The sequence below is a fragment of the Harpia harpyja genome, chromosome 5, assembly GCF_026419915.1.
Source record: "Harpia harpyja isolate bHarHar1 chromosome 5, bHarHar1 primary haplotype, whole genome shotgun sequence".
Classification (NCBI taxonomy): Eukaryota; Metazoa; Chordata; class Aves; order Accipitriformes; family Accipitridae; genus Harpia; species Harpia harpyja.
Genome location: NC_068944.1, coordinates 79,029,759 through 79,052,958, shown reverse-complemented (window position 1 = coordinate 79,052,958; position 23,200 = coordinate 79,029,759). Strand labels below are relative to the sequence as shown.

Here is a 23,200-nt window from a genome sequence, read left to right as displayed (position 1 = left end):
TGGCCGTGTATAATTAGCATTATTCCCTCCAAAGAAGACTGCTTTTGGTCAGGGAAGGTGTTGTGGGTGAGAGCCCGGCTGAGACACAGGCCTGAAGTAGCAAAGACCTGAGTGATCAGAGCTGAATTGTGTCCGTGGAGGCAGGGAGCAAGGTGGGAAGAGTGGAGCAACGCCAACTGGTGCCTGTGCACAGAAAAATCCCCTTGTAAGTAAAGTTGTGTGGTATTAAAGCCTGGAGATGAGAGAGCAGGCAGTAGCTTTCGAGATGAAGGGGTTTCCTGCAAGATGTCGTCAATGCATAGTCCAGAAGAAACGAGTTCATCGTTGGATGTGGATGTGGTTCAGACCTTGGCCTCATTACGGTGGGTGAATGCCAGGCAGTCATCACACTGCCTAGCTCCAGGGTGCACCTCACCCCGGAGCCTGCAGGAGGTGGCTTCACGGGACACAGTGACACAACGTTCTAGTCGGAGTCTCTGTAGATGCATGCCCTTCAGATTGCTGCTGGTTCCCAGTGAATCCTGAGGTTTTGTCTATACTCTCCCCTCCTTTTGATGCACTTTTTGATGCGATGCTTCCCCTAACTGTTCCACGGCCAATGAACACAAGGCGTCTCTCCCAGACTCATTAATGCTGGCCCTGAATCCTTTTTTCAGATGAACTACAGACTTGCTCCCAGGCCTGCGCACGTTGAGTCTGCTCAGCCTCGTAAGCCAGTGGAGGGGAGCAGGGTTCCTCATCCTGCTATTTACCTTTTGACCTGATAGCTGCAGCGTGCCTGCACGTAAACCCTGTTGTCGTGACGCTGCACGATGCTTCGAATGCTGAGAACTGCCCGTCTTCGAGCCGTGCAGGTCTCAAACTGTGGGCTCTGACTTACCGTGAGAATTGGAAGACTCATCCCGTGCCCTAAGAGCTGGAAAGCCACGTTCGTGGCACTCCCTGAGGGCGAGCTGGCTGGCTCAGCGCTTACAGCTGATAGGAGGGGTGTGACATGTTTGGTCACTCTTTGCTTTTAATCACCTCAGGCCTATGCTAATCCACTAAATCTTATGTCTTGACATAGTTGTTTTCATTTTAGACGCTCTGTTTGATCTGGTTCTTACCAGTGTGTGTGCCCTGGGAAACTGCACCACTTAAATTCGGGGCATCTCTCTTGGTCTGCGGCACCCCTGCTTGCCTGGCATGGGAAAGCCAGCTGGTGTTCCTTGGCCAGAGCTGTTGTGTGAATCAAGGTTCTTCTTTATACTGATCCTCTGGCAACGCTGTAGTCCAGGAACAAGGCTTTACAGCTGGGAACATAGCTAAGCTTTCATATCGGCTGTCTGTAGCAAAATAAAAGCTGTCCCCAATTCCAAGGTACAATCCTGCCCGTGCTGCTGCCGGGACGTCCTGTTCGGGACAGCGGATTCAAGCTGCTGGCTCCTGACATCGAGCCGCCCTGGCGTGCCAAGGTGATCCTGGTGAATTTTTTAGCAGAGAACCAAAATAGCTAAGCCCCATTAAAGAGCTCTCCTGCAGTTTAGACCACCCTCTGTGGAAGCTCTCTGTTCCTGTTCCAGCTCCCATCTAATCCTGTGATCTCTTTTAAAAGTGCCTTTATTCTTGCATGCAGCAAATACTTATACAGAACCACCGGGAGCTCTTCCAGGTATTACCGGATTGTCCCAATTATGGGAAACACAGGTGGTCGTCCTTTCTCATACTCAAGTGTTTATGATTTTCAGCTCCAAACAGAACTGAGAGGTGATAGTTGGGCAATTTTTCAGAGCGAGCTGCCAACAAGTATGCTGGATCCTGACACTGCCATACTCTGTGCTTTTGACAGTGAACAAAAAAATTGTCCTTTCACAACAAGAGTGTTAATGTGGCATAAGACCTTAGCGGAGGTGAGGCATGGGTAGTCCTGACCGTGACATAGCTGAGATCAATCGTGTGCCGCTCAGCAGGACTTGATCTCACATCGCTGCCGCAAAGTAGCAGCTCTCTCTGTGCCCCCAGTGATGCTGCATCTGTGTAACTACTGCCACATCGTCGTGCCCTTTTTTGCTCAAGAATGCAACCTCAGACTTGCAGAAACGATGAGTAGCCCAAAAGCCATGGTCCAGAACAGGGCACAGTCGTGCATTACAAGGACAGCGTGCTGTCTGCACGCTCCTCGGTGCACATGCTGCGCACAGCTGGCACTTGAGGCTTTATAAAAGTTTCAGATCAGTGGGTGCCTTTTTTATTGACATGTCGGTGAGCACAGTGCCAGGCAGAAATGCTCCCACTCGCAGGACAGGTTCCTCAGTGGGCAGGAGGCTCGTGCAGATGGAGGTGGGGATCCAACTTCTCCAGGCAAGCCTATGGGCAGAGAGTCTGCAGAGCACCTCCGCGTGTCCCTGTGCACCACCTGGCATGCAGTGAGATGGAATTAATTTTGGTTGGTTATTCTTTAGTATTCTTTTTAATTACGAGGGAGCTGAGGGGCCGTATCCGCACTGTGGTCTTGACTGTGCTAAGCGGTGATCACGAAGGTTAACGTAGTGCTGCTGTAAGCCAAATTACAGCACGTGCAGTACAGGCAAGCATTAAAGGAGAGACAGTCAAATATTTATCTGCAGGTAAGGATGGACCATGGTTTTCTCTAGCTACCGCTCGGTGTTACCATCGCTGACAGTCTGAATGTCAGGAGGTAGCTCCGAAGGAGGAGAGTGAGTGAGACCGTGGATCAGCTCAAAGCTAAGGGCAGCTGTGAGAATTTGAGCAGAATCTCTTACCCTGTATTCTCCGCATCCCCCGTGGTTTTCTGACTCCTGAGTGCATCTTCTGATCTGCAGTTTGCTTTGTGTCCTGGACTGATAAACGCTGGTACGCAAAGAGGAAAGGGGATTCAGGTTCACTCAAATGTCTCAATTAATTTGCTCCTTGGCAAGATCGATATCAAAATGCAGCCATTTCATGTGTTGTTAGAGCGTAGAAATCTTTGTATTTCTTACATCTGTAGGTCTCGGTCATATGAATTTCAGCTTTCATTTAAGAGTAAAAGAATGGAGTTTTAGTAGAAGGGGAAAGCTGAAAATCTGGGCTTCTAAAAGCCCAAGTGTGAATGATGCAGAAAAAGAATCTACTATTTTTACTTTTTAAGTTCCATTATTTCCAAGAAAATGAAGTTTACAGGACAGAAGTCTGATTATTTTCTTTTTTAATTTTTTTTTTTTTTTTTTCTAGTAGTGCTTTGGGTTGGCAGTAGTGTATTTCTAGGCATCATGTTGAGTCCCACATTGCCTTCTCCCTTGGGTGGGTCAGGATTTTGGACTGTTCCGATGTGCCTCCTCCCGCTCCATCTCCCGTACACGGGACGGCATACAGTACGTGCCTAGTGCTTCACATCGCGAATGCTGTGATTGTCATTTCAGGCTTCTTCCCCAGCATATAGTGGCTCCAACCTATATTCCCCGGATTCTTCAGCCAACTCTGGTCCCATTATCTCCGACGTGACCGAGCTAGCCCAGTCCAGCCCTTCAGCATCTCCCAGCGGCAGTCTCGATGAAAGGTAGGCTGTTGCTGTCATAAAATCTGAAACTGTCTGCATAGAGAGAGTGTGTTTCCCAATGAGCTGGGTAGTCAAACACCGGTATAACGTGCCTCTTCTGTTAAGAATCCCCCGTGAGTGACAGCTGGAAAATGGTGCAGCCCTTGGTGCAGGGGACGTTCAGGGTGTTTGAACTCAATCCTGCTTACCTTACCAGGACTTTACAGAAAGCTTGACCTGTCCCTCCAGGATAGTCTTGTTCAGGACGCTGCCACCTCAGCAGATTGTTGGTTGGTTGGTTGGTTTTGTTCAGCTTTAATTCTGTTTTCCAAACAATACTCGCTCCTCTGCCTGCCCTGTCTAGTGTGAACCTGTCTGGGGGGAGTCACAGTTTGTTTTCCACACGGAAGCCGTCTTCGTTGGCCTGTCCGCTCCGTCCTGTGAAATTACCGACATCCTGGGAGCAGGGTTAGCTTTGCCCTGCCCTTATAAACTCGCTGCGCAGAGGAGGAGGTGCAGAAAGCAGCTTCAGTCCCAAGTAACTGAGAATAACAATGACAGCTCTTTCCCAAACAGCAAGGGTGAAGAGACTGAGAATCTGTAGCCAGTGCAGGTCAGCTAGCGCCCGGCAGCAGCGTTTTCAACTCCTTCAGATTTACAGGCCCTAGCAGAGGTGAGAGCTGTCCTCAGATGCCAGAGGTAATACTCAGCCTCGTGTGCCCCTGCCTCCGCCGGTCTGCATCAGTGAAAGCCCCTCGCAGCATCCCTCGGTGCGGCGGTTCAGCCCTTGCTCCCTGCGGCCCCACTCCCACCAGCAGCAGCTCTTGAACTTGCTGAGCCTCCCCGGGCAAGAAGGACCCATCTTTCCTTGTGGTCTCCCGACTCCTTTTTTCTTCCTCTTCAATAGGTTATTCCTGGCATTGGCACTTCCCTTGAGGTGCTGAATCACCCACAAATGCCATTTACTGCCTTTAATACCCTCTGCCAGGAACACTCGCTCTTAAATATAGACCATATGTTTGCTTAATGGCCCTTTTCTCTGTCCTTTTGTAGTTGCTGTCCTTTCCAGTAGGACTAATTGCACCTCTTACACCCCCAAATCAGTGAGTTTGGCTAGTAAAATTAGGGCTGGCCAAAGAAGCCATCTTCCCATCCCATAAAAATAGTACATCTGAAAATGCCTGGGTGCTTATGTAAAAGGTCGATCCCAGGCTTTGTCTGCACAAGGGAGTCGCTCCGCTGACCTTGTGGGAGCAGTTAAAACACTACAGCCTCTGCTATAGTGATGATTATGTCATGCATGTCTCAGAGGTGACTTTAAAAAAGGGTATATACACTATGCTACTTCTGTACTATTTAGACTACGTCCACATCAAAAGCTGTATTGTTTTAACTGTACTGTTAACGAAAAATCACACCCTCCTTCCAATAACTTTGCCTGTACAGAGCTGACTGCATGGCAGGTCCTGGACTGAGCAGCCTCACAAACCTTTAGCCACAAGAAATACACTGAGATTGCAGTAACAGCAGAAGACGTTGGTGTGTCAGGGGAGCTGATTAGGATCAGAATCAGAGAAGAAATATTTAGGTACTCGTTCAACCTCATCTTTGTAGCTGGCTCCGGAGGCTTTGTATGTGAAAAGGCAACAGCAGTCACGAGGATTTTTTGTCCTATTGTGTGGAAGCAGAGCTCAGAAATCGGGAATGTGTTAGTGTGAGATTTTTACCAGTTTTCTCTTTCTCTTTCTCTCAGGAGTAGTCCTGTGGTCCGTATCAAAGAAGAACCCCTGAGCCCTGCCCGCAGCCCCCAGATAGAGGAGGTCAGCCCAGGGAACCCTCCTGCTGTTGAAACTGCTCTGTCCCCTTCCACGTTCATTGACTCCATCCTGCAGGAGAACGAACCCAGCACTACAACCGCTGCAGCCGGCAACAGCACCACACAGCCTCAGCCCCAGGAAAAGTGCCTCAGCGTTGCCTGCCTTGACAAGTAAGTGCTGTGCTGAGACCGGCCAAGCTCAGGTCTTGCCAGCCATCCCACCGCTCTGTACCGTTAAGCTTTAAAAGATGCTAGCAACCTGGGCTTCCAGCCAACGTTGGAAGCAAATGTGGTCATTTGTCCAAGGAGCTCACCTGTGGCTCTGAGCGCAGCCCTCCCTGCCAGTGCCAGGGTAGATATTTTGCTCTCCCATTCCTGTTCTGCTTGGAGCAATGAGTGTAGCCCACCACCTGAACCCAGGCACAGAATTAAACCCCCTGCGTGGGGGACCCAGCGCTCTGCTGCAAGGGGCCACGTGGGATGCCAAAATAAGAACGGATAAAAATTACTGTGCTAAATAAGGGCTTGTTCAATCTGCCTGCTTCTCCAGCGTAGGAATTGAGTCACTGTAAGATCAGCTGTCTTTCATCTCAGGCCCAGCACATCCTCACAGTATAAAAGCTTCTGCATTGTATTTGCAGTCCAAAGGCAGCTGACAGGCACACAGTGCAGGCAGCTTCCAGTATTGCTTGCTAGAAGCTTTAATCCCCATGGGTTTACCTGTAGGTGAGACTTGGAACCGCTGTGGGCAGCGTTTCTCCATGAGCCTGCTCTGACAGTGTGCTCTATAGCGCTGCCCTTGTGCTGTCCTCTGCTTTTGCCTGTCCCAGCTGCCCTCCAAATTAATAACGGAGGAAGCTTTGCATTAAACTGTCGTTTGCTCACGTAGTTCTAGTCATGGTGAATGCATCCTTCCACTCAGCTTCTTTACTCACTAGGACACAGCTTGCATCAAACTTAGGCTGGACTCAGTGGGTGGCAGGCTGAAAGTTGATGGGTAGCATTTTATTAGGGATCAGATGTGTAGTCTTATGTCTTTGATCACCACACAGTGCTCACAGATGCAACTGCAAGTGTTGGGATGAAAAACTAGAGAGTTGTTTGTCCATATCAAACTGCCAAGAACTTCTCCCTTGACCATATTGAGATCTCAGCCACTTCTCAGATCTCGGCCATTTCCCATTCTCTCTACGTTCTGGGGAAAACAGAGTATCGGAATTAAGGTCTTCCCTCTCAATGCCAGGACAGACTTTCTGTCCTTAAAGTATAAAAGCAGTTTGGGCAAGACACAATTACTTTCAGGGTCTTGGAAGGCAGCAGAGAGCTCTTTTAGCCAGAAGGCTGCTGTGGATTCACACGCCCAAGCTGATGATAGTGTGACATGCGCACATTAGCGTGAATTCTGTGTTAGCCATCACTTTTCAGAGCTGTAGTGTCATAGCTCTACATGGAGAAGGGACAAAACCTGTAGAAGAAGCCCTCTTCCTTTAACATTACACAGTGAGTACAGAGAGAGCTGAAGGCTGCCCACCACAGCAGGGTCTACAGCCTGTTGGCAGCGCGATGGAACAGGCTTTGCTGCCTTTACACCTTGGAGACATGCAGAGTCAGGAGATGCCTGCTAACTCCTTCCTCTTGGCCTTGGAGGAGATGTTTGTCTGTAGCTTCACCTATTTGTAGACCTGTCCAGGGCGCCGCAATCCATCTCACCGGTACCAGCTGTCCTTAAAGAGACAGATTTTATTGTACAGCTCATCAGAAGCTGAAACTGGCCATTTAAAAGGTAATAAAAATGAAGAAAAAAAAGCGCTGCCGAGAGCTTCTCTGAATTATTAAGGACTCTCACAGGCTGTGCAGAAGCAGGGAAAGGACACAGAAAACATTTGCCCCTGCCCCTGCAGAGACTGAGCTCCACGCTTCGTCTTACAAAGCTGCTTAGAACTGTTCAAAAGAAAGGGCTTGTGCTTCCTCTTCCTTTGGTGCTCTCTTACTCGTGCAGTTTGCAAGCAACACGGTGCTTCTCTCATCTGTTTGCAGTTCCTTTAGAGGGCATTCCAGAAGGAACGAATCTAGCCAGTAAGGATTCCCAGCCATGCAGTAGTCCTGTGTCCATCTCTTGGCTCCTAGCCTGTTTGCCACATGAATTTGTAAAAGAAGAGTTGCAGCATACTGTGGTCAACCCCACGGGCGCACAGTGCTAGGCGGAGTGTAACCATTTAACAGAAAATCTGTCCCTGCCCCAGGGAATTGGAAGGCAAAGTGTAAATAATAAAAGGAATCCTTAAAGAGGGCCAATAAGAAAGATGGGGACAGACTTTTCAGCAGGGCCTGCAGCAATAGGACAAGGGGTAATGGTTTTAACCTAAAAGAGGGGATTTTCAGTCTACATCTAAGGAAGAAATTTGTTACGATGAGGGTGGTGAGACGCTGGCCCAGGTTGCCCAGAGAGGTGGTCGATGCCCCACCCCGAAAAGTGTTCAAGGTCAGATTGGACGGGGCTCTGAGCAACCTGATGTAGTGGAAGGTGTCCCTGCTCATTGCAGGGGGGTTGGACTAGATGACCTTTGAAGGTCCCTTCCAACCCAAACCATTCGATGATTCTAAGCCATCCAGCAGTCGTACGTGCCCAGTGGGAAGTGGAATGACCAGAGCACGAATTGCACTGAGATACTGAACAGGCAGAAAGGATGACTTGCTAATTGAAGTGCTGGCAGTGAGCTGTTTTAAATGGGCAGCGCACTGCTTGTCACATCCCCAGGAGTGTGTCAGAGTCTTCTCAGCGCCAAGGCACGCAGCCTCTCCGTGTGCCCCATCCCGTGGTCAGAGCTCACCGCTCAGTGCTTGCTCCTCAGGCTTTGGAGCCAAACAAGCCACGTGTCCTGGTGCCTGCGCTGCGTGCACCGCACCAAGGACGTGACGCTGTGCAGTGCCCTTTCTCTGAGGCTTCTGTTAAATTCCCAGGAGTTTTCTCGTTGTATTGAGATGTAGGTAATAAGGGAAGTGTTTACTGATGGTAGGTGACTTTACAGTATGTCAGGGGTGCCCAAACGCCGCTCACTTGACCCAGGCACTGACAGCCTGCCAAGAAGTCTCAGCGATACCTGTTTTTCATCACACGAAGCATGTTTCAGTTGTTCTCAAATTTATTGGCGAAGAGCAGCCCTTAAGACTGCATGCAGTGCCTCTTTGTGAGCCACGCAGGCTGTTATTTAATCTACAAGACATCCTTTGTCCAAGGGAATTTCATTGGAACTGAGAGCTACCTTCGTGTGACCAACAGCATTTTAGCAGCAGGTGACAGTACCAAGATTCAGGCAATAAAAGGGAGCGTTTGCATGGAAACACTTGACAGTGTTGCCCAAACATTATCCACCATCCACCTGGGGACCCTCGTGAGCCGCTTTACAAGAGCCAAAGCCCACTGCATGCTGAAAAACATCGACACCTGCATTATTAACATAATGTATATGTTACATAGAGCAGCGGGCCACTGTGGGTCTGAACAAAGCGTTGTGTGCCAGTGCCTGTGTTTTCGCAGAGCTTCAGCGCCCTGTTAGACGTGACAGCCGCTGCGGTCCCCGTGTCAGTGCCACCCTACAGAAGCTAATATAAGCAGACCCGCATCAGAAGGAGTTTGTCTTGCTGAGAAACTTCTAGCTGAGCTTGGCTGTGCTGTAACGAACCTGTGCTGTCTTCACTTGCTTTCGCAGGATTGTTTGTTTTCATGTTTGTTTTTTGTTGTTAATAAGAATTCTGCCAGCCTGAAACTGCTTGCCTGCTTCTAAAGCGCTGCAGTGCCATGACTGCAGTGCATTCCGCGCTGCTTAAAGTGCAGGAGCATGGTCGATTAACTGTTCTTGCCTTTGAACATAACAAACATTTCATTCCTGAAAGTGCCTGATTGTGAGTCTTTTGAATCTAGTATCCTCTTCTGTTTGTATTTTTCAGTTTGACTCGCACTTCGCAGATGTCAGAGGTCACTCGTCTTTGCCCCAGTTCTTCCTCTTCCTCACTTCATTGCAGATCACAGCAAGGGTTAGCATTTCAATAGCCGCTGTCCCCAAGCATTGCAATTCTGGGCAAGAGAGCAGGGGAACATTGCACTAAGCAGGGAGCTGCCAGTGCACTGAAGTCAGCTTTCCGAACGTTATAGGTAGTATATCAGCAAGGAAAAAGCTCACTCTAAAAATTGGCACCGAGTGGCAGACTTCTTGGCCAACTCAACACAGCAACTAAAAAATATTGAGTGGCCAGCAGAGGCTAAACTGCTTCTCATCCTTTTAGGTGGTCTTGGCAGGGAAGGGAGGGAAGTCTGCTCTGCTGTTGTCCATGCTGTACCTGGTTTTGATGAATGGAAACTTCAGCCCTGAAAGCTGCTGGTTTGGTATCTCTTGCCAGCACAAAATTCGCACACTTCAGTAACAAAGCGTTGCATTGGAAAGCTATGGGAGCTCGGGGCTGAAATGACTTTTCTGGCGCATTTTCCGTTTTTGTGATAATGACAGAACAATGAAACTTCCCACTGCAAACCTGACTGCCCACCAAGATACTGTTCTAATACAGCTTTTCCACAATAAAAAACATCCCAGGTCAGGACAAAATCCATCTAGGCCAGTATCGTGTCTCCCACAGAAGCCTAGGAAAAACTGCCTGAAGTATTGCCCTTAGATACTTTAAGCTAATGTACAGAATAATGCAAAAGACCAATGTCGTATGTCTTGAGCTAAAACGCATTTCTAAATCGGTGTCTCACCTCTGCCTCAAGGGCTGTGTCAGAGGTGGTCATTGCAGGAATCATTGCTTACAGCTCTGGTTGTTGTTTGGAGGCTGGTGGGATCTGGACCCTGCTGTCTTACACCCCGAGCCCATTTCCCAGGTACAAACAGACAGCAACACGATGGCCTGGAGAGAGCGCAGGGTCCAGAGGACTGCTTTTTTCCCTGTATAAATGTGATAGTCGTTGCAAAGCTGCTCTGTCTTCTTGCTTTTAGAAAATGGAACATTTGAAAAGGAAAGCAATACAGGGAAGAAAAACAGCTCAGTGCATCGTCAGTGCTTCAGATTCGGAGGACTGGGGTTGCTTATCACCTAGAAGTGTCTAGTGCCCAGTCAGTTGTTTCTGGGAAATAGCCAGCAGCCTGTGCTTGGTAGAGGTAAGGATCAGAAGGGACAGGCAGCTCTGCTAGGGAAGGGAGCCAGGCTGGTGACGCTGCGAGCTGCTCCCTGCGAAAGAACTGACTGTGCCTGATGGAGATCTGAGAACCGTGCTCAGGAGCTCCACGGGAGCTCCAGGTCCTTCCCGGGAAGGACAGTCTCCTCATGGCTGTGGATCCACACTGGTGCTGGGCACTGGCTGGGCTTGCAGGCAGCTGCATTGCCGTAACACACGTGCAGGGGCAGCAGCAGGCAGCGCTGGAGGCATCGCAAGGGACTGGCAGATGGGAGTTCTGTCAATCAGCATCCATATCAAAATGTGCCTTTTCCCCAATAAAAAGCTGCTGCTCCTGACTGCCAGCTCAACTGGTTCCCAGCGGAGGGAGAGGCAGGTCGCCTGCTTTCTGCTGCCTCCATCAGTCATAACAAGGATCGCACGGTCAGGACTTCCCTGGCAGTGGGTTTGGCACAGCGTGCCCTGGCTCGCTCACCCGGTGTCCAGGGCCACCGTGGCATCGGTATTAAACACATCTTTCCGCCGGGGAAGAGAGGCAGACCCACGGAGAGCAGATCTGTTGAGTAAGAAGGTGCTATTTTTACATAGCTACTTCTCAGACTGTAAAACAGCCCACACAGAGCGAGACCACACCGCGCAGGCTGACTTTCATCACTTCATCAGATGGAAACTCAGACAGCGAGGGTCTCGCGAGAGCCCGTGCTCTGCGGGGCTGCCCCGGGAGCCGAGGAAGCGGCGCTGGAGCGAGGCGCGCTGCGTAGCCGGGGTTTGTTATTCTTGCGAGGTGGTTGGCAGCCGGAAAGCGGAGCGAGAGCTGGGGAGCTTGCCGCGAAGATGGGCTGAGTGTGGGGATGGATGGTTGGTGTGACGGGGAAAGCAGAGCCAGGGCGTACACTTAGGACAGGGTTAATTCTTTACCTCCAAAATCTTTCCAGTTCCCCTTTCCCTGCACGTCCGCATACCTGGGGACAAGCAAAGCTCTTCTGTGTCAGCATCACCGATCCTATATCATCAGTCCTGTGTCCGTCGCATTTTCCAGGGGTTCTGCTCTTAGTTTGCAGGGCCTGATGTAGGTTACAAGGGACACAGCGATTCAGCAGGACCCTCGTGTCGGACCTCCCTGTGTCTTCCGTGGGCTGCAGGCGTCGGATAGGCCTTTTGCTGGAGTATCAGCTTTGAAGAGAAGGTGTTGATCTTTCAGCACTGGAGATGGTCTCCTCGCCTTCAGAGCATGGCCTGTCTTGGGGGAACGGAGCGCTCCTGGCCTCCTTCCTCAGCACGCTTGGCTCGGGCTGCTCCTTTGGGGCTTTCGGGCTTTAGGGACACGGGCACAGACCTTACGGAGCCCTCGGCCCCCTCCATCTCCATGCCTTGTGCAGCGACCTCTTTTCTCTCCTGGAGACACTGGTTCCTCTTGCTTCAGCCCACAACGCACTTGGAAAGTTACGGAAGACTGTATTTCTCCAGAGAATCACACTCTGCCTTTCTTCCCTGCTCGGTGAGCAGTTTTTGATGGCAAACCTAGCCTGGTGTCGGATGTGGCTCAGCACAGCAGAGCAGGACCTGCGGGGAGAGTTACCTGCCAGCAGTGCTGGGAACCAAACAGCGACTACCCATTTCCAGTTCAACATCGACAACGGTGGTTCAGGGGCCCCTTGTCTCCTGCAAAGAAACGGGGAGACTCGCTTCGAAGGCCTGGAGTTTGTTAGTAGTCCAATCCCAGTGTCACTTTTTGCGTGATCTGGATCATACCCCTGCTTGGACTCCGTCCCCTCAGGGGTGGAAGGACCAGCTTGTCACAGGCGGGTTTTCTAATGACACCTTGGCCAGGACTGGTCCATTCCACTCTGCTGGACGTTCCTAATTGCGGGATTGCTGAAATCCATCAGAGCATTTCGGGTGCTGTGCAGTGAAGACTTCGGAAGTCATTTAAAAGCACAAACTTGGATAAGTAATTTATTTGCAGTATGTTCATGGATCTTAGCTCTAAAAAAGAGTTGCAGATCTCTGCAGCTCCCACTTGCATGCACGGGAGAGGTAAGGCAGGAATGTGTTCATGGACTGCGTCTGCAGCCAGCTTTCCTGTGGCCCCAAGCACAGTATTCCCAGAATGAGGATATTTGTTGTTCTGGCAGGATGCTCGTTTCTGCTGCTAGGCTTTCTGAGCTGCGATGTGACCTTGCGGCCTCTTTCCATTTTCTGCAGCAATGACAAAATAGACTTGATTTTGTAATCCTCGTGGTGCTGCTGTAGGATGAGAGAGAACGTAAAAGCTCTGGAGTGGCGAGCCGGGGAGGTTCACGCCAGGTGCCGGGGAGGGACCTGGAACGGCCCGTGCTGCGGCTGAGTCCGTACCCCCGCAGTCGGGTGTTTGCCGCACCGCGCGGGCTCGGGGATGATCGGTGTCCCAAAGGGATCATCGCAGAAATGCTCCTCTGCGGGATGCCGGTGGCAGTGGAAGCTGGGGGGGGACGACAAACTCCACAGCAGCTGCAGACCCTCCAAGAAGAGAAGTAGCTTCCTGGCGTTTTTCTAATTCCTGTGAGACTGAAAACTGCAGCGTTGCTGTTTGCCTCGTGCTTGTGCACGTCTGCCCGTGCCTCTCTGACATCTTCCTCTTCAGCTGCCAGTGTTGGGTCTCCCTGTGCAGGACCTACGCTGCCAGTCCCTCGTGGGCTCCTTCAGTAGCCAAAAAGAGCCCTTCTAGGACAGAAAACATGCTGGATTGAACACGGGGCCACGCCAGAACTGGTGACTGTGCAATAAACTGAACCTGCTGCTGCTAACCTTGCCAAATTCGGGGGCTTTTCAGCAGGGCCATGGGTCAAACCCCGGGCCACTAACAAACGTGACTCTTCTTCCCAAGAGTGCTCATGAGAGAGCCTTGCAGGCTTTTTGGTAGCACCACGAAGCTTAGGTCATCCACTTTTCTTCTCTTATTCTGAAGCATTGTGGACACAAGTGCCTCAAGCACCGTGGAACCGGAGAATGAGAGAATGTGAGGCCAGTTCTCCACTTCACCATCACCTCTGCAGCCCTTGCTGTCCTTCTGCTCTCCGGCTGAGCGTTCTCTGGAGCTCAGTCTCGCAGCCCTAGGTCTAGGTCAGTTAAAAGCGATCTTGGCCGGGATTGCTCATGCTCTGCCACCCACCTTGGTCTGCAGCATTATCCCAGGGCTCTGCAGGAGGGAACGAGCCGTGTCCTCGGACCTGGCCTGGTTTGTCTTATGGCCTGGCTTGCGGGGCTGGCACTTCAGTGCCGTCCATCCCAGCACAGCGTCCAGTTTGCAGGTGGCTATGGAGGGAGCCCGGCTTTGACAAGATACCAGCTTTCAGTGGCAAAGATAGCTGAGATGAATTACGCTGTTGGTCCTCATCCTGGAATTGCTGTCTGCCAGCAAGTGAGCTGGGATTTACGTGGGGGCTTGGTGCTTCTTCCCCCGTGCCCCGCCACGCAGATGTACACTCTCTGGTGCTGCCGGGAGCCGTGCAGGGACGTGCGCAGGTCAGGATGCAGTGGGAAGGTTTGTTTCCCCAGGTACACAGAAGCAGCTTTAGTTCTCTCCATTGCTACTAGAAACTCCATCTCCTGATGAACAAATAGAAGTTTTCCCCATTGCCAGTCCAGATGCAAAGGTTTTTTCTGGCCAGCAGCGGTCCCTTTGAAACTTTTCCCCCAAAGCAAGTTGTTGCAGGGAAGAAGGTTTGTTGCCCTGCCTTTGTCCTGTGTCCGCAGCCAGGAGGTGCCAAGCAGAGGCGGTCCTTGCGTTTGGACTGAAACAAGGGTCCAAAGTTGCTTACTGTAAAGGCGCAGCTGCACCGAGCTCCCTGCCAGCCCACGGTGGTTGGTGGTTACCAAGACCCTAACCACAGAGCCCTAAATGGCTTGCAGAAATCCTGGGGTTCGTAAGAAATTCACTGTTTTCTCCTTCGTCTGGGTTGCGCTCGCCCTCGGACCTCTGGGGAGGAAGAGTCTCCAGGCTCAGGCCAGAGGACTAGGTGGAGAGGGGGAGAGAGCATCGCTGCAGCCTCGTACCGCAACACCTGAGCTCGCTGGCAGCTGGAGCTGGCATCTGCGCAGAGCCAGGAATCCCAGCCCCGCTCTCCTGCGCGGGTTGTAGGAGGGTTGCAGTCCGTGGGTGGATAAAGTCCCCTTAGTAGCCCAGAACCTGGGAGAGGCTGCTCGGCATTGATCGCCTGCGCTCCTCTTTCTTTTGCCCAGGAATGAACTCAACGACCATCTGGACACCATCGATTCCAACCTGGATAACCTTCAGACGATGCTGACCACACACGGCTTCAGCGTAGACACAAGCGCACTATTAGATGTGAGTATCTCCTCCCTCCTGCCTGTCCTTCCAGGAGCAGGGCCCCAGCTGCGTCTCGCAGTACCATGTGCGTGTGGCTTGCAGTGGCAGATGGACCACGGTAGCTTCAACCATGAATTTCCACAGCACGCCTGGGTTTGCTTTCTTTCCCTACACTAATCATTCTTTCCTTTGGCAGCTGTTTAGCCCTTCAATGACGGTTACAGACATGAACCTTCCCGACCTGGACAGCAGCCTTGCCAGTGTGAGTAGCTGTTAAAAATCCCTCCATGCACACACAGCTGCCAGAATGAAGTGTGTCCTGCTGTTCTGCAGCAGCCTCTCCGTGTGATTAAAGGAAGGCTCTGACAGGCTCTGAAGAGTGTCCAGGCCAGCCCCAGCCCGGAGGGAGGGGGTGTGGGAGAGAGGAGGAACGCGGAGCCCTGCGCGGGCTGGGGGAGCCACCGAGGGGAAATAATTCAATTAGCACTGCGGCTTTCTCTGAGCAGCTCACACAGAGAGCGGGGCTACTTCATCACTCATACTCGGTTAATTAGGTGCTGAGACTTCCATCCCTCACGTGAGCTCTGCCCCCTGAACAGGGAAGTGCACTGAAGCCTATAGAGCTGCATGTGGTTTCCATAAACCCGTCCTTCTGACTTTCCTAAATTGCCAGGAGGTTTTCTCAAGGCAAACTCCATCATGTGCCGTGTTATTTATTTTATTTACTTGTGTATCATCAGCGCTGAACACCGTGCATGGCACTAATACAGACTCTCCTTGCAAGAGCCAGTGTTGCCTGATAAAATGATTTTTTCGTCAGATAGGGGTGTTTAGTCAAACACAGCATTTCGTGGCTGCGTTGAGAAGGCGCTTGGAGCAGCAGGGTGGAAGTTACGGTCAAAATCGGCGAGTCCTAGACCCTCAGAGTAGCCAGCAGCCTGATGACCGGAGTGCTCCCGGGCTGGGGCAGAGCCAGGTCCTTCTCCCTGCCCCGGTTCAGAGCAGCGCCTGCAGCCCCGGTGTTCTGCCAGCTGCGTGCACGCTCCGGCTCCGGGGCTGCGGCGCCGGCCTCGCTCTGCCCTGGGACGTGTATCGGTGTTTGCCCAAAATGGAACAACTCCGCGAGAAGAACTCAGAGGGAGACCGAGATAAACAACAGGTTGGGTGCTGCCGTGAGTGCAGGAGGGGGAGTCTGGTCCAGATCAGAGCAAGCAGGGGGTCTCCTGCTCCAGTTGATACAGTGAGCAAGAGACCCTCAGCTGGTCTCTAGCCCCTTCTCTCCCCCTCACTTCTTTTTTTTTTTTTTTTATCAGGAAAAGCACAAAGGGATCTTGTGTTTTCTCCCCCCAGTGCAGAACAGGAAACATCTTGAAAGTTTTTGCAAAACAGGAAAGCCCAAATTTAGTCTCTTTGCTGGGGACCTTGCGGGCCCACAGGTGATGCAACGTATGCTCCTGGGATGGCTGTGAAGAAGGCGTTAATGCCGGTGTTACGGAGCAGGGGGAGCACGGGGAGCACGGACAGCACCCTGTCCCTCTCCAAAGTACATCTTCAGAGACCTTGTGGCTTTTCCCTAAGCAAAACAATTCCCACAAGCTCTTTTGGGGTACACCTTACCCCGCCTGGGATGCAGGGTAGAATACAGAAAAGGAGTTCCCAGTTAATAATTCTGCAGCATCTCCGGTGCCTGTCTCTTGCTAGACATTTCTCTACCTTTTTGCTTCTTTCTGCTGCCCAGCGGTGTGATGCAGACACCCGATGGCTAGCCAAGTCATTTGGATATTTGCAAGGAAAAAGGGCTGTAGGGGCAAGTGCAGAGGTGCAGGGCACGGTTTTACACGTGTGCAGACAGATACCTACCCCATAAGTTGTTTAATCAAGTTTCCAACTGACTCGAGGCTCTGCTGCAGCAGCTGGGGCTGGGGCTGGCTGGGCCGGGAAAGCAGGACAAGGGATTAGCGGGATTTGGGAGAAGAACATGAGCAGTGAAGATTCAGTAATTCAGAAATGAATTACTTTGTGTCGTTGAGCTGAGAGTTACACCGTAGAAAATCTGGAAGCAGGATTTACCAAAAGAGTCTTAACTGGTGTCCTTTGAAATTCACAGCTTAGCTCTTCAGCTCAAGCAGTGGTTGGATCGAGGTCACTTGCGTATTTTTTATCTCCTGTGTAATGTCGGGAGGGGTGTCTTGTTGGGCTTTGTCTTCACCCAGCCTTCACACTACAAAAACCCCCGTGCTGGCTGTAGGTTGAGCTGCAGGGTTCCTAAATTGTGGCCAGACGCTCCGTGAAGACCTGCGTGCTCACAAGCGGTCTGCTTTTACTTAGTGCCGGTTGCTAACCGGTAACAAAAAACGCTGGGTGCGCATTGAAATACTTGCTAAGGTGCCTTTTCCGTGGCAGCAGTTGCTGTAATAAGTAGCCACGGGATTATTCGCTGACTGTAAATCCAGAGAGGGAAAGTGATCCCGCAGGAGAGTCTCTGCTCAGGCATTGTCCTCCCCGTGGCACCGGTGGAGAATCCTGCTCGGCGATCTGGGATTAGCAGGCTCAGCGCCGTATTCCCTGGATGACGTTAGCTCTGAGGGTGGCGGGGCTTCCCCCCTGACTTTGCGGTGAGCGGAGCTTCTCGGGTGGGCAGAGCTGTTTCTCCCGCTTCCAGAGTTTGTCTCCCTGTAACACCGACGTCTCAGCCTTTCCAACCCAGTCATGCCTGTGGGACAGGGGTGTGAAACGGGATCGTGTCCTCAGCCACAGCCCCGGTCGCTCTGGCAGCTTGCCGGGACCGGCAGCTCTCAGGTGCTGTAGCAGCAATAAGACTTCCAATAAATAAAAATAAATTTAAAAACCAAAATGACTCATTACAAACGTGTCCTGAAGGCTTTCCCCAGGATTTGAGATCCCGGGATGCAGAAAGGCTTCATGCTGCGATCAAAGGGAGCATTGCAGAGCAGGACCTTTGCGTATAGAAGAGAGGATCTGCGAAACCAGGGTCGTGTACTGCCCGAACCAGTCACGTTTGTGACCTGGGAGCTGGAGCGCTCCGCACAGGCTGCGTCTGGATCTGCGCGGGGCCACCGACAACCTTGTAAACCTCTGAGGATGTCTCTCGCTGCCTTAGTGGGGCTTCGAGGCTGTAAATCACGGCTTGCTTTGTGCAGTGCGTGTGTCGGGTCAGTCCCGAGGTGGGCGCAGAGAGGAGCCCTGCACGTCTGACCCATGCAATGCACTTACTGACCCGGTCTTTCTCCCTGCAGATTCAGGATCTCCTTTCGTCCCAGGAACAGCAGAAACCTACTGAGACAGAGGCCAGCACAGCAGACACAGGTACCGGGCGGCCGTCTTGGTGTTCAGTGACTCGGTAGCGTGAGAATTGAGGCTGTGGCAAAATCATTTCTCCTCCCAAAAAGCGTATTTGGCTGAGAGAGATGAGGCTGTTGAGCCTGGAAAAGAAAGCACAGAGGGGGATCTTGGCTATACGTATAAATCCCTGGTGGGAGGGAATAAAGCAGAGGGAGCCAGGCTTTCCTCAGCGGTGCCCAGGGACAGGGCAAGAGGCCATGGCACAGATGGGAGCACATGAAATTCCATCAGAACAGAAGGAAACACTTTTTTTTGCTGTGAGGGTGGTCAAACGCTGGCACAGACTGCCCGGAGAGGCTGGGGAGATGTTCAGACACGGTCCTGGGCAGCCTGCTCCAGCTGACCCTGCCTGAGCAGGGGGTCGGAGCAGACACACTCGAGGTCCCTGCCGACCCCGGGATTTCTGTCTGCGTGGAATCGCGTGGACCGTCACGGTGCCGCTCTTCCTTCACGGCAGCAACCCCAGCACCAAGCTGCGGGCTCTGCATCTCGCAGCCTGGTCAGGGCCCTCTCCCTGAGTCAGTGTGTCCACGGAGGCACAGAGAAGCCCCCGGTCCCTCACCTTGTGTCCCAGAGAGCGGGCTGGAACCCTGCTAAGGTCAAATTCTCGTTCCTTGCCGATGTGCACGAGTCCCGGCGTCTCACCGCTTGAGTGGCGAGGAGCGCTTCTTGGAAGTAGCGCGGAAGCAGTTGACGTTGGCGGTTTCGAGAGCGAAACCTTGTCGCTCTCGTTCCTCTGCCCGGCGTTCGGTTCGCTGGCCCTCCTCCCCAAAGGGGCTACCCTCGTGCAAACTCTTCTCTTTGCAGGAAAGCAGCTGGTGCACTACACAGCCCAGCCCCTCTTCCTGGTGGACTCGAGCGCCGTCGACATGGGGAGCGGAGACCTGCCGATATTCTTTGAGCTGGGGGAAGGGCCGTATTTCACGGACGGAGACGAGTACTCAGAAGATCCCACCATCTCCCTCTTGTCAGGGACTGAGCAGTCCAAACCCAAGGACCCTGCGATATCCTAAGGCCCAGGGCAGGGTGAAAGAGCGGAAGAGAAAGAATACGCCCTAAAGGGAAATCCAGCCGTCAGCCTCCTCGCTTTGCACAGACATTGAAAGCTCTAAACACCCTCTGGTTCATGTTCGCTTCCCCCGGCACTGTGAGGATTTCATTTGTGTGTGTGCTTAATGAGGTGTTTTGAAATCTGCTTTAGATTCTAGCCACCCAGCGCTCCTCCAGTTTGGCGGACGTCGAGGCGGAGGGGGGGGCCGAGCCGCGCAAGGGCCACCCCCCCCCCATCGCCCCACCACCGCCGCCGCCGCCGCGCGATCGTCGCCCGACCTGCCGCGGAGGCTTGGACGGGCACCGCCGCGGCTCCGGTGAGCGGGCAGGAGAGCCCGGTTTGCCGCAGAACAGACAGCCGCTACGCGACGCTTGCGTTTTCGTTTCGCGCCCCTGCCGAGGGCGGCAGCCGTGCCCCCGGTGAGACACCGGCGGCGGTGGCGGTGGCGGTGGCGGTGGGGGGGGGCACGGCCGTGGGGTGCTCCTCCCGGCCGGGAAGCGGGACGCTCGCCGGGTGTACAGACGGGGTAGCTTTTCTGAGGAAGGGAGTTCCCCCTCCACCCCTGTCCCCTTCCCTCCTCACCCCCGGAGAGGCGGATGCGATGGTTTTTAAAAGAGAAATAAAAGTTTGCCGATCTGGCGCCGGTGGGTTGGATCCCGTTGTGGTCTCTGCCTTGCGGTCTGATCCCCCGAGGGTCTCCGTGTGCGCGTGTGCCCCGGGGTGCCCCCATGCCCAGCTTTATCTTCTCTTCTTATTTTCTCTTGCTCTGTGTGTTTCTTTTCATTTGTTTCTTTGGTTTTGTTTTCCTTTTGCTTAGCAGTAAAAATTTGTACATTTACACTTCAGATTGTTAATAGTAAAAACTGTATTTTGAATTTTTACATGAGAGAAGAAGAACCCACTTCTATCTATATATATATAAATATCTCTCTATATATATACATACAAATATATATAAAACAAATGGTCTGTCACCTGGTGGCTTTTCTATGCTTGAAAGCTTTATTTTTGTCATCTTTTCGGGAAGCGGATGGGATAAAGGCCCAGGAATTGCCCCTTCATGCCCCCAGACGCCCTGTGCTGTGGGGTGAGGATCCCGGCGCCGGTGCCTGCTCCGGCATCGGCCGTGCGGGAGCCGGAGGTGTTACCGCGCTTCTCCCGTGGCAGCCAACAAGGTGTGTGTGTGTGTGTGTGTGTGTGTGTGTTTGAATCCCGTGCTGTGGCTCCCTTGCCTAAATCCCGGGCTGGGCTCCGGGACTGAGTTTTCCAGGATGTTTCAGAGGAGGAGATGGCAGCGGGGCCCACGCCGACGCGCCGGAGGTGTGGTGGACACCATGCGCACCTTTAGGGGTGCTTTTTTTGTTAAAAAGAACAATAAAAAAAATCTTGGTTGTTACGTTCAGAGCGTTCGAACCTCCCTCCGTCCCGCTCTCCTCCTCTTTGGGCCGGTCGCACGTGCTGCTTGGTCACCGCGAAGTCACGGAGGCCTCTCGGTGTCGGGGTTCGACCGCAGCCGGGGTTGGACGTCGGGAGAAGCCGGCGCCCGCCGCAGCGCCGTCTCTGCCGCCTGGGCTCCGTCTTTGAGGTCCGAGAGCTGGTCTGGCTGAGATCCATCGCGGGTTGCTGCCCTTCCCGACGAGACGGGACGCCGTGCCAGGCCGTGACCTTGTCCGAACCGCGGTGCCTCGCGCCTGGAGCTCCCCGCGGGGACGGGGGGACGCCGGCCGGAGTCCCACCAGTGTCCCGCACACCCTGCAATGCTCCATCGGGGACCTGGTGTGGGTGGTCCGGAGCCCCAAGCACGGCTCGTAGGCAAAGTCCCCGCCGTCCCTTCTCCCTCTGCAGCGAGGCAGCGAAACAGATTTGGGGCCGAGTTGTCCCTCTGACTCTGCTGCTTCTCTGGGTCTCATCCAGGGAGGGGGACACGATGATGTGTGACGGGGCCAGCGTATCTCGGTGCACTATCCCGTCTGCTTTAGCCGGGTTACTTGTTGGTGCCGTCGAGCATCTCCCGACCCCGTCAACGTGCTGCCTGCCCCGGGGCTTGCGGTGACCGGCTCTGCCGTTACCTTCTGAGCTGGGGGGCAGGGATGTCCCTGCGCCGCGGCGTCAATCCCGTGGAGCGGGGGACAGTTGGCATCCGACCCCTTCTCCAGCTCAGCCCGGCCTTGCCTTGGCCTGCTCAGAGGTGCTGTCCCCTCCAAACGGTGGTGGCCTGTCCGGCGTTCAGGTCCACTGCCACCTCTCCCCCGGGAGAGGGGTCACCTCCCGCTCCCGCTGTGCCAGCCCCCCCGCTCCTTTTCCCCGGAGACCCGTCTCCCTCATTCCCTCCCTGCCCTTTATGCCAGATGTTTGCCTTTGCTCCTCCTCTCCCTCAGCCCTTGAAATGGCTCCGCTTCCGACTTTCTCCCACGTTCCGCCTTCGGGTTTGGTGTGCCGGTTGTCTCCCCAAGGTTGTCCACCCCGAAGTCGTCACCCTACGTGGACGTCTGCTCCGCCAACGCTGCCTTCATCTTCCAGAGCAAGAGAAGGGAATCGCTACGGCGAGGGGAGGATGCCGCGTTCACCATGAGACCCACCGGTGCGTTTCCCCAAACTCGCACGATTGACGGGTCCGCGGTGCCATGAGCTCAGCCCGAGTTGCGGCCGAGGGTCCCGACCCTGACTCCGCTGCGGTGACGGAGGGGTGACGCGCGAGGACGCCCTCGGCTCCGTGCGGCAGGATCAACCCCCACTTCTGCGGCTCGACCAAAAGTCAAGTGTCTGGCCATCGGCAGAACGCGACTTCCTTTAATAGCCCAGGCGTAATTAAGCAATTAAAAACTGGCTGGGTGACAACACCCGTGCAGAGGTGTGCTCTGCGGGGACCGGGGCTTGGCCCGCGCTCCGCAGCATTTCCACGTGTGGTCGCACCGATGGACGGACCGGGGGGGCACGGGGACGCCGAGGGAGCCACGGTGATGGCAGCCGCGGGGTCCCAGGGACGCGGAGCCGGATGGTCCGGCGGGATGGAGGACGTTTGGGCACGGGACGGAGCACGTGGCAGGGCCAGCCCCACAAGCCACAGAAGCTCTGCTCCGTGGCAAGGAGGACGAGGGAGCGTCGTGCCGCTGCCTTTAGGGTGGATGAGGTGGCTGGAAACGATCCCATTACTTGACAAGGTCATTATAAACATGGAGAAAGTGTAGGAGCTGACAAAATCACTGTACGCTGCAGGTAACGCTTCCCAGGGAGGGACTGCCCGGTCTGCGTGGCACATCGGATGGGAGCCGGTGCTCATGCCTGTGCCGGCAGGTCGAGCTGGAAGCTGAAGGCAGACGCATTCAACCTGGGAAATGGGGTTTCCAGTGCTGCCGTGTTTGACCTCCGGAGTGATGGATCTGCCCCCCCCGATGCCGTCGGCTCGGGCCGCTGGCTTTTCTGGCAGGAGCTTTGGCTTGACGTGGATTACCGCCCTCCCCTCGGATGCCGTCAGCAGCCCTCGCTGCCCTAAGATGCCTGGGGTGACGGCTCCGTGCTCCCCGCTTTCTCCAGACCGGGCATTTCCCGGGTGTCCCCAGTGTTGCTTCGGTGGGACGAGCTCAAGGTGGCCCTTGTGCAGCTCTCGGAGCTGCTGCAATGCTGGGGGGGGACATGGCAGCGAGCAGGGGTGGTCCGTGGTCACGACTCAGCAGGACACGTGGATGGCTGCAGCAAGCGATGCCGTGCACAACGCTTGACAGTTTTGGGGTTTTTTTTTTCCCCCCATCTCGTTCCTCGGTCAGGGTCCTTCCCTGCAGCTTAGTGCGTCGGTGGGTGCCTCAGCTCGGGGCGGGGGGGTCATTCAGGCTGGAGCCAGCAGTCGGCTGGAGTGGGAGCTGGCGGAGATGCTGGTCCCTGCCTGGGCAGGTTCTGCTCCGGGCTGGGCGCCGCCGGGGCCAGCGAGCAGTGCAAAGGGGCAGGAAGCCTTTGGGCAGGTCCCAGTTGTGGGGGGG

The 23,200-nt window shown here is 53.7% G+C and overlaps 1 protein-coding gene across 5 annotated transcripts in view; it reads left to right on the top strand.

Moving 5' to 3' along the window:
- HSF1 (heat shock transcription factor 1) overlaps positions 1–19,880 on the top strand; it is a 71,758-nt gene extending 51,878 nt beyond the window's left edge. For 2 of the 5 annotated variants that reach the window (XM_052787911.1, XM_052787915.1), the window contains exons 8-14: positions 3,402–3,538; positions 5,271–5,504; positions 9,282–9,368; positions 14,725–14,830; positions 15,009–15,074; positions 18,070–18,139; positions 18,983–19,880. In XM_052787911.1, the coding sequence (XP_052643871.1) occupies positions 3,402–3,538; positions 5,271–5,504; positions 9,282–9,368; positions 14,725–14,830; positions 15,009–15,074; positions 18,070–18,139; positions 18,983–19,188 (906 nt within the window). In that variant the 3' untranslated portion in view covers positions 19,189–19,880. The remainder of the gene's footprint in view (positions 1–3,401; positions 3,539–5,270; positions 5,505–9,281; positions 9,369–14,724; positions 14,831–15,008; positions 15,075–18,069; positions 18,140–18,982) is intronic. The other 3 variants (XM_052787912.1, XM_052787914.1, XM_052787916.1) reach the window with 3 other exon arrangements.
- Positions 19,881–23,200: the final 3,320 nt, after the last annotated feature.